The sequence below is a fragment of the Stigmatopora nigra genome, chromosome 10 (assembly GCF_051989575.1).
Source record: "Stigmatopora nigra isolate UIUO_SnigA chromosome 10, RoL_Snig_1.1, whole genome shotgun sequence".
NCBI lineage: Eukaryota > Metazoa > Chordata > Actinopteri > Syngnathiformes > Syngnathidae > Stigmatopora > Stigmatopora nigra.
The window spans coordinates 5455991-5466857 of NC_135517.1; the positions used below are offsets into that span (position 1 = coordinate 5455991).

General features: G+C 41.2%; 3 protein-coding genes across 6 annotated transcripts in view; 2 read left to right on the top strand and 1 right to left on the bottom strand.

Annotated features, from left to right (window-relative positions):
- The window catches only part of sumf1 (sulfatase modifying factor 1), a 28503-nt gene extending 21405 nt beyond the window's left edge, over positions 1-7098 (top strand). For 2 of the 4 annotated variants that reach the window (XR_013327757.1, XR_013327760.1), the window contains one exon: positions 893-3378. The gene's annotated coding sequence lies outside the window, so the exon portion shown is untranslated. Of the gene's footprint in view, positions 1-892; positions 3379-5883 lie in introns of those variants that run through there. The other 2 variants (XR_013327758.1, XR_013327759.1) reach the window with 2 other exon arrangements.
- Positions 3397-7206, bottom strand: LOC144203733 (sorting nexin-6). Its single transcript, XM_077727306.1, has 14 exons — positions 6879-7206; positions 6590-6700; positions 5864-5971; positions 5569-5629; positions 5293-5417; positions 4968-5051; positions 4830-4904; positions 4717-4747; positions 4399-4486; positions 4253-4292; positions 4068-4154; positions 3883-3972; positions 3625-3690; positions 3397-3542 (listed from the first exon to the last, which is right to left on the bottom strand). Exons 1-14 carry the CDS (start codon positions 6882-6884, stop codon positions 3408-3410), a joined length of 1107 nt encoding a protein of 368 aa, XP_077583432.1. The 5' UTR covers positions 6885-7206; the 3' UTR covers positions 3397-3407.
- A 572-nt stretch (positions 7207-7778) lies between these two features.
- On the top strand, positions 7779-10427 carry zc3h10 (zinc finger CCCH-type containing 10). The gene is made up of 3 exons (XM_077727309.1): positions 7779-7985; positions 8454-9688; positions 9774-10427. The coding sequence occupies exons 2-3, from the start codon at positions 8573-8575 to the stop codon at positions 10290-10292; spliced, it is 1635 nt and encodes a 544-aa protein (XP_077583435.1). The 5' UTR covers positions 7779-7985; positions 8454-8572; the 3' UTR covers positions 10293-10427.
- Positions 10428-10867: the final 440 nt, after the last annotated feature.

A 10867-nucleotide genomic window follows, 5' to 3' on the forward strand; every position in this document is an offset into this window, starting at 1 on the left:
TACTGAGTGAGAGAACATGAAAACTCTCACATGTACAAGACGAGTGACCACTTACCCTCTGGCCCAATCGATAATGATTATTGCATCATATGCCCTGCCACTCTGGTCGAAGCTGTGATGGAAACATAGATGAATAATTGATTTGACTTCTAATGGGTGCATTTGTATTTGAGTGCGAAAATATGCACCGGCAACACTATTTATTAGACTTGCTATGATGCACTGCATGAACATTTGATCCACTGACCATGGCAAGAAAGTCATCAGCTTTTCTGACTATAAGTCGCATGTGGCCAAGGAATACACAAAAACATGTACGTACCATTTTTGCAAGGCAAATTTATTATTTTATCCAATAACAAACATGCCTTAAAATAACAACTGTAAAATAGTGAAATTGAGAACAACGGGCTAATTATTTATTTGTTTCCATAACAGTTTTTCAGATAACTATAGCCTAAAAAAAGAACATAACAGGTTGTCGGTGGTCAGAGAGGAAAAAAACTTATAGGTCACACTTAAGTAATAGTCGCAATCCTAGGTCAACTTTGAGAAAGTGTGACTTATAGTCCGAGAAATACAATAATTAACTCTATCATAGAATCCTTATCTACCATCATTTCATCGAATGCAAGGCAGAAGCTGCACAAGGATAAATATTTATGGCCTCCGTTCACACCTCAAACGACAGATAAAATTAGCAAGTCTAATGCTTTGCAATGCTGTGGGAAAAAAAACGGAAGACAGCAGTAAAAAAATACTCGAAGAGGTTTTTGCAGATGACTGTTTGGAATGTACCTTATGAAAGTGTAATAGCTGCAGGTGGTAGCAAATCTGCATTGCATTATGTTCTTCTCTTCCCTTTCCTCCTCCTTCTCCTTTCTCATCATAGCTTGCGCCTAAAAACTTTTAATGAGTCATAATTTGTGCAGGGAAATGATTAGATTTAATGAGGTGCCAACAAACGAGGGTTGACACAAGTCCACCGCTACCTACACACTCATTTGTGATCGACCTATGGACAGAATGTAAGTGAATATGAAATTAAAAATGCTGACGTTTTATGTTGCCGTTTTTATTTCATCTCAAACGCCGCTATTTGGCAGGGATGGCGAGCCTCGATTGGGAAGTTGCAAAGGAGGAAGCTTTCATTTTACAACGCTGTAGTCAAATTTTGTTCTTTCAACTCCCAGAGGCTTGAGCTCCACCAGGATCTCAAAGCTGCTTGTGCAGACAGAACGAGAACAATGAAAGATGAATCCAGGTAGCAGAGATGCAAAACAAAGCTAGTATCACATGAAAATAGTTATACAGAGCAAATGAGCTGTCTATAGGCAACTGCTCATCAAAATCGCCTGCTTGCATTATAAATGAAGGGAACTGCAAAAAGACTACCCAAGCCAAGCAAATTAATTACCCAGAGCTGCACTTACAACCTGACAAGCTATTGCATATTCATGATAAATGTTGTGTAGTACTCTCCCACCGTCCATATACAGACTGACGCCAATGAAACACCAAATGATATGGCTCTCATCGCCATGTTTTTTTTTTGTGAGGGAACGAGTTATGTACTACACCGCCATTGACGAGCCGTCATTGTGCGCATTGACACAAGCCATTGCCTGCACTTTGCACTTGACAAGCAGGCCTTTGTCAGACCAAGAGGGCAGAGGGGGGTCGCCGATGAGGTGAGTATGAGAGCCTCCTCTTTGTCTGTAATGAGCTCCTTCAGCATATCAGCTCTGAGTGAATGTTTTTACAAACTCAAAGGGCATGCGGCGTTGCCATGATCGCTCCTTGTCCTTGCTCAGGGTCACGCCGAGCTAAGAGGCGCTCTTATTACGCTGGGCGGGACTGTGTGTGTGCAGCCTCCGTGTAGCAGAAGAAAAACAACTCACTGACACTACCTTGCCTCGACCGGTTTGATGCTGCCTTACGGTTAGGTCGTCGTGGGAATTACAAGGTCCCAGAGATGCACAAATACTTCTGCTGTTCTCATCGGTCCCCTCCCATAACTATAATATCTCTCGCCACCTTGCAATTTTACACCAAGCATTGATTTCAGCCCATTATACTAAAAGATTTTCATCACACCAAGTACTAATAAAACACCAATTTAGCTAATTATGCTTTGAAGCCAGTTTCAGATTGAACAAAGCTCAAATTTGTTGTTTAATGGCGAAACATATTAGAAAGACTTGTGTCGTAATGAAGTGATAGCTATTAGGGTCAAAATGATGTGTCATTTTAAGGGGAGAGTCATGAGAGAGTTATGAAAGACAGTCACTCAAGTATTTGAGTATCTTTCTTCATTGGCTTATAGAGAAAATAATATTAAGACAAGAAAAAATATGCACAGTCAAGCACAGCCATTGTGTAAGATCAGTTTTACCATAAACAGGACGAGAGGTATGGCAGTTTTTTTTTTTTACAAATAATTCTAAATAGGTTTCATCAGTTAATGAAGAAAAATATTTTTGGAGCAAAAAAAAATCCATGTTTTTACGAACACACTCTGCAGTTTGGGCTGGCAGGGTTTATGTATTATTGTCCACACATGCTTGAAAAAACACATGAGGCTAATATAAAATAAACAGTCTGGCACTTGACTCATGTAGACGGTAAAACCTTGAATCAACAGCGCCTCTGTGGGTTGCAGTCAAGCAATGCACTCTGCTATAAACAATTCCACCAAATCACAAATATAATCCTCTCTGCACTTGTGCCAATCAGAACCACCCACTGATTCATTCAGTCAGCATTGCAGGCATCTTGTAGATAATGTTATGTGTAGTCAATGTGGGGAAAACACTCTGGGCACTAAGTGAGAAGATAATCCTTTATCTGGAGCTTCCCTGTCAAATGAGCACAGCTTCCTCTGTGCCCTCTCGTCTCATGAGAGGAGCCATCTATCTCCCTCTTACTCGCTCCTACAAATGGACCACCACTCCACCTAATTCAGCCAATGGAGAGATTACATGCAGGCCTGGAACAGATGAGTTGGAGCAGGCAGGGGTTCTGAGCTCTGTTACATGCTGCACCTGAAGGCCTTTGCAGGTTTGAATGGGGAAAATGACATTGCATTTTCAAGGACAATTTAACGTCTTTCATTCAGAAAGAAAGTTAAAACCAATATAAGCTTCTCTATATAATCCCCACATACCAAAAATAAGAGGAATAGAAAGTGAGAAGGGAAGAAGAGTTCCGATGCAATGCTGCAATGTCCTTGCACAACTTTCTAAGGGTGAAAAACAAACCTTAACTTTGGGTGGGTTCAATTTGTCACACTTTATTTTGGGTGCATTATAACATCAACAGCAAAGTATTGTAGTGAAATGAAAATTTAATTGACTTTTGAGATGGCCCCCGATTGGACTGAAAGGGGGGGGGGGGGGGTGGGGGGCTTACATCCCACTGAAGATCTGGAGGTGGCGTTCATATTGGTCAGCAATTTCCCGGGCTGTGTGGAGTTGCTTTTCACACCACTTGACCAGAGCTTGCTGAAACATCTGAATACGTGCAGTCTCAAAGTGCTCAATCTGAAAGACAGCATATAACTCACATTCACTGGACATATTCAAATGAACTGTGAAAAATAATTGTCAAATTTAAGTGATTTACCTCCTGTTTTGCAACATCACAAATGACCACAAATTCAGTCTCTGCTGCTTTTTTCACTTCCTCCAACTAAAAGAAAGTCATAATTAGGCTACTATGTGTGTTAAGAACGAACATTCCGAAGGACCAAGTGTATGTGAATCTAGTTTTTGTAATCTGGCTCATTAAGCATTTACTTTTTTAATTATTAGCATTTTTTTTAATCCTACATCCAACACCCTACTGACACCTGACTGAAATCTGTTATATGTAGACACTCACAGCAGCCTTCTTTACTGGTTTGGCCTTCTCTGCATTCTTTCTGGCCGTTTCCAACTCCACTAATTTGCAGGTCCTTCTGAAAAGCATCTCCTGCAATTGACACAACAGAAGCATGCATTAACATCTGAGAAAAACCTATTCTTGTCATTCGGCATTGGCTTAGTGTCCAACCTCACGTGACATACCTTTTCTGCCTCCCGGTAGCGTAACTTGAGATCCAGGCCGAAACCTAGAGTGCTCAAATCATTCTCAGCAACACTCGTCATACCCTTCTGCATACGAAAAATACAAACATTTTTGCAAATATATGTAATGCAATGTCATCATTAATTGTGTTTTTCTAAAAAAGATGCAGAAAAGTACAAATGACCTTCATTGACTCAAAGATGTCTGATAATTTTATACAAATCCTATGAGAATAAAGAGAGCAAAATTAGTCCATCTTGTCTTTTAACTTTTAAAAGCCAGGTTTGACTTCAAGAGCACATGACAGACTTGAGAACACTGCGGTCTTACTTGGTAAAAGCTGCTTTGTCAGGATCATCCTCCGATTCCACACATAGATGCAGAGCAGTTGCAAAGTGCCCACAAGCCGTTGCTATTTCTGTTTCAACACGAGGGAATCAAGCATGAAAAGTGACGTCAAGGGAGATTTTTGAATTATAAAGCATAACGTATTTTACATCTTACTGTAAAATCCAAGCAACAACTTTAGTTCCACTTTTTCTATTATTATGAATGAGGGACATTCTGAATTGCAGGCTAGCCAATCACAGAGCCCGAACAGACTGACAACCACATACTTAAGGGCAATTAAGACGTGTAATATCTTACTTTGCTCGGTTAGCACCACATCAAGGAATTTCTGCAGGAAAAGTGTATCAAACCAATGAAAAGTATGTTAAATAGTGTGTGCAGCCAAAGAAAAGCAAAGTGTAGTGACTTACATCCACTGTGTTTTTGGTGGTGCTGGTTAAAGAGAGATTGGCGTCCCGTTTGGTCTGAAAGAATTCATCAATATCCTGCAAAGAGCAAACCATCAAAAAGGGAACCATGGCAATCCCATAATAATTTAAATTGAGGACCTTGTGGCCTTCTTTTCTCATCCCTTCCATTGCTTGACTCAAACGATTAAAAATGTTTTTTCGGGCTCTCTGGGAACCTGGCGGCTACACATAAAGAAACAGAATCATATATATTTGCATGTCAGACCGGTTAAAACATAATATGCTGCTTGTAATAGGTAAAATTGTTATTGGTTATTTTCTCCTACAAGAGTATGAGTAAACAATATAAATTGTGGAATTTCTGCTAATATCGTGCTTTTTATTTAAATATTGTGCAAGTCGTCATTAAATTCTGATTGGGCAAGAGTTCCATCTAAAATTCACCAAGTAGTATCCCACTTACTTCTGAGCTGGTGAGGAAGATTTCCACAGCAGTGTTTTTTCGCAGTAGGTTGTGTGCTGCCACTTGCTGGAGAAAGGTCTCCAATGCTATACAGTATGGACGCAACTCCCCTAAAGCAAGGAAGCCTGCAAAAATAGTCCTTTGGATCAAAGTACTGCACTGAAAACACCAATCAATTGAATTTCTTGAATGCAAAATAACCAGCTAAATTATGATGATTTTTTTAAATGTCACTTTCAAACCTTGTTACATGTATTGCTTGTCAGATTTGCTCACCGAGCTGCTTGACGGCCTTTGCTGGTGCATTCAACTGAGCCTTAGCAGGAAGAGGAGGAAACTTGGGATTTGAGGTTGGGGAGAGAGGTTGGAAAACAATTTTACAATCACTCATTGTTCTCAAAGACAATGGGAAATATTCTCTAAAATTCCAAATATATATATTGTGTTAATAGCCAGAGTTTTTTAGCTGTCTTTCTGGTGAGAATACTATGAATGTAAACAATTCACAAGGGTAATGTCAAATTTTAAAAAATCAAATAAACAATTGAGAAAATATGAAATTAACACATACTATGACTCCTTGTATCCCAGGTACATTCTCCTGATTGAACAGGTTCTGCTGCAGCCATTCGAAGTCCTCATATGTTCGGTTAACATGGTACTCCCCCGTCCCGGACAGCTGCCCCCAACAGGAGAAAAAACGGACTATCAAACTGATCACATTCTGGATGGATTACAGCAATGCACCTTCAGGCAATCATCTTTGAAATGTTTCCAGCACATCTGTAGAGCTTCTGGTCACCTCTTAACTGTTTTAAAGGTTAGAAATGGGTCTTACACCATCTTATCTGCTTCTGGAGGAGCCAAAGTCTAGGCAAATTCTTATAGATCCAGCTTTTTTGAGTGTCAAATGAGCCGATTGTCACTTGATTTTTTAAAAAGCTCTCTTTAAAATATACATTTTGCTTTTGCCTCTAGACACAGGTTAAATATTGGCCCTAGTCATAGCTCTGTTTAAGGCCCACGATCTTCCAGTAGTTGGATCAGACTAGTCCCATGGTACGGACTATTTCTTTTTAAAAAAAAGTCTTATCTACATATTTTTCCTACTCAGAGACATTACCATGTGTGCATCACCTGATCAGAATGTGCTGTCTCAGCAACTTTGAACCAGCAGTAAGTACTGAATTTGCTTGACTATTGCTGATACTTTGAACACAAAGTTTTTGTTCTTATTTACAGTTAGTTGTGGAAAAGGTTGCTTTAAATTTTAACACTCAAAATGTTGTTTTCTTACTTTCTGTGAGACAATTAAAAAGGTAAGTCCATCCCCGTCCTGCAGAACCTCTGTAATCTTGACACTATGACCATGAACGCTCAGACAAGGCGCTTCTTCTTTCACTTCTTCCTGTAAAACCAAAGCTAAATTATGCATTGGGTCAAGAACTGAAGTGAATCAATAACCATTTGCATTATGTTTGGATAAGAACCCACATCAACTCCCAGCCTGAATGCATGCAACTGTGCAATTGGCTGTCACATGATTCTCAGAAATTGTCAGAAAGAATATTTCCAGTAAGACTCACCATCATCTTCAACCTTCTGAGCCAATGTTTTCTGTCTCCTTTTGTTTCTGTTGCAAGAAATACTGATAAATCCTTATAAATCCTTATTTGTTCCAGGGAAAATGTGAACAAAAGCTCTGAAGCCCTTTTGTAAGCTGGCTGCAACTTTTACCCAAGCTGCAACTGCTGAGAAGGCACAGGATATCCTTTAGGTCAAAGTGCACATTTGTTTGATGAGAAATGGTGTACAACTATGCCAAATCTAAAGTGCTGGCCAAAGAAAAAAAGTGAGTAAATGAGGTTAGTCAGTAACAGGCCTTATGACACACCCAAACGAGAGAACGGGGCATGACCACCCAATCAGTGAACTGTTAAAAGAGGGTTGATCTTGCAAGAAACCCAATAAAAATTGGAGAAATGAGAGCTACTGAAGACAACTTTTACAATTTGCTTTCTTTATTGTGCTACACACATAAGGTAATAAAGGGAAACACAGTGGCCGCTTGCTGGCAGCATTTGGGTTGAAGATATAATAAAAAAAACAATAATAATACATTTTTAGAAGCGACCAGCCGTCCAACTTCCTTTTCCACCTTATTAGTGCACTCCTAAAGTCGCTCACAAGCACATGGCTCAGTAAATATTGGTGAGAACTGAAATTGTTTATTTTTTGTTTATTCATTTATTTATTTACATATCTATGTATGTATTTATTTTTCTATTTATTTATGTATTCATTTATTTATTATCTATTGATTTATCTACTTCTTAATTTTTTTATTTGTGCATTCATGTATGTCATTATTCATATATTTATTTATGCATTTATGCATTTGTTTATTTATCAGTTTATTTGCTAATTTTTAATTTATTTATTTGCAAAAACAAGGCCACCGACAATTTAGGAGTACTTCGTACATCATACCACAGGAGGGCAGTAGCGTAAACGTACATCAGAGAACAGAAGAAGACACTTCTTCGTCCCTAGACTAAGACCAGAATTTAATAAACAAAACAGCACGTCGGCCTTGAAAACCGACGGACGTGGTTAATGCAAGAGGGGCCATTGTTTTGATCAGCAGCAGCACCCTTTCTTCGTGTACATTCTCCTTGTATCGTTTTTGGAGGGTAAGGAGCGCTATAATTTTTCCTTGATCTGCTAGGCTAAAATGTGTTCAAATGCTTGGTCGCGTTTTCTAATTTCCACAGCTAGCGATTTATTCTCTTTTTTAAATCACGTTCATAGGGTTTGTTCATGCAAATTTAATTTGTTGTCTGCAGTTGTCCAAAACACGCCACAATTGCTACATATTTCTAAGCTGGGCTTTGTTTGGTCTGTCAGCTTTGTTTACAACAAATGTCATTACAATAATTTGACATGGGACAAAATTTAAATATTGATTTGTGAAAAAAAGAAACCTAGCGCTTACAGGAAAAAAATAAGATAAGATTTGGACTCCAGTTTTCATCAGCAACACACTAAATGCAGGCCATGTTTGGCCCATGGACACAAAATTTGCACAGCTGTTATTCATGCTTTGTTAACATTTTATTAAAGTCTAATTTCTGTTTGTCATGATTTATCTTCCTTAACAGAAACAAAGCTGCAGTTGATCATTCCCCAACTTGCTTCTCCACTCATGTAAAGGGTTACCAGTGTACTCCAGATCTATTACACATGAGTGCTGTAATCTCCTCAAGACGGGCCCAGCGCCATGCCTGATCGGGACAGCTCCTACCTATCAGGTGGTGGTGGAAGTGGTGGAAACCTGAGCGAGGAGGGAGGACCAGGCTCTGCTTGCACTACAGAGGGCAGAGGACTTTCTGGCGGGGGTGTCGGCGGAATGGGGGGAGGCGGAGCACTAGGCAATGGCAATAGTTGTCCAAACGGGACGGGAGGTGCCACTCTGACGCCTGATGGGGTCTGCCGGGATTTTATACGCAACGTCTGCAAGAGGGGGAAGCGTTGTCGCTTCAAGCATCCCGACTTCAACGAGGTGCCAGACTTGGGGGTGCAAAAGAATGAATTCATCTTTTGCCACGATTACCAGAATAAAGAGTGCCTGCGCGCCAACTGTCGCTTTGTGCATGGCTCTAAAGAGGATGAGGACTATTATAAGAAACATGGTGAGCTTCCCCTCAGATTGAGAGGAAAAGTTGCAGCACGACTTGGACTCTCCCCCACGGATCTGCCGCATAGCAGAGGGGAGGTGCCAATCTGCAGAGACTTCTTGAAGGGGGAATGCCAGAGGGGCAACAAGTGTAAATTTCGCCATGTGCAAAAAGACTATGAGTATGAAGCTGCCAGGGTTGGAGGGGGCGGTGCAATTGGGACTGGGGCTGGTGGGATGGTGAATGCGGTGAGTGGCTTAGTTGGTGGAGGAGCTGGCGGGGGGACCTGTGGGGGTATTGCCGGACTCGGGGGTGGTGTAGGTGGAAATAATATTATGGGGATGGGCTGCCCAACCTTGGGCGGTTGTAGAGATCCGAGCCTGGCAGGAGTCGGTGGCGTCGGTACGGGTGGAATCAGTGGCTGCATGGCAATAGGAGCATCAGGGCAGAGACGTTACGACAGGACCGCACTGTCGTTGTATGACCCTTTGCTTGAAAGTGGCTTCTTTGATTCCACCTCTCTGGACACTTCACTAGAACAGACTGCCCTCCAGATCAAGAGGCGGCGGCTGGAAAGCCTGCGATTAGGAGATGGAAGCCTCGGTGGTCATTATGACCTTGGCATCCAGGCCGCCTTGCCCACACGTCCTCTGGAGTACAGATTATTGGAAGAAGAAAACAACCTTTTGAGGAAGAGAGTAGAGGAGTTGAAAAAACAGGTTTGTACAAGAGCACACTTGAAAAAACTAACACACTTGTGTTAGTTTAAGTTTTTTTACTAATACTTCAGACCTCTCTTCTCAGGTTTCCAACCTCATCGCCACCAACGAGGTTCTCCTGGAGCAAAATGCGCAATTCCGAAGTCAGCCTAAAGTGATGACACTTTCCACCACACCTGCCCCCAGTGAGCAGACTCTGGCACCCCCCGTGGGTGCGGTTAGCTCATATAACCACGGCATCGCCCAGACTCACACGACGCTGAGCACCACCGGGCTCCAGCCTCGACCCGTTACCCAGCAAGACTTGGTGGCTCCTACCGGTGCTCCCTCGGCACCCCCAACCAACGCCGCTCCCCCGACGGCGCCACCCCCTCACCTCAATCCTGAAATAACGCCGCTGTCTGCTGCTCTGGCCCAGACCATCGCCCAGGGGCTGGCGCCTCCTGTGTCCATGGCGCCTGTGACAGTTTCTGTGGCTCCCGTTGCCGTATCCATGACGCATTCTATGCCGGGCATCACCATGAGCCACGCCACTACACCTATGGTGTCGTACCCCATCGCCAGTCAGAGCATGAGGATTACCACTATTCCTCATATTACTTGATCGATGGGTGGCTTGCAATTTACAAGGAGGGTCATAAAACTGAAAAGAAAAAATTTGTAAAAATGCAATACATTGTAAGACTTGATTTATAAGGATTTTATAAGGAGAATAAAATCCAAATGGTAAATGAACTCACTTTTCTAGTGTTTGGTTTGGTCATAATACTGTTTGTTCATTTTTGAACCGCTTATCCTCAAGGGTATATGATAAAGATTGAATATTATATAATTGCAGTAAATACTTGTCTTGTAGTTCCAGAAGGATGAATATGTTATATCATTACTCAAGAGGGCAGCAGTTTCCTATTTGATTTGGTTTGCTACAAAGGACACAAATATTAAGTCTTAGAATGTTGTTATTATTGGAAGCAAAACAGACTTAAGCATCTCTTTGAGGGAAAAGGGTGGAGTCACATTATATAAACTTTGTATTATACTTTCTACATATACATCCGTGTCTCAACAAACACTGGCTGAGTAAATAATGATTGAGCGGGTATGAGAACAAAATTTAAATGAAGAAATGTCAGATTTATAGATACTATATTAGTCTGGCATCTCAGATATATATTATTG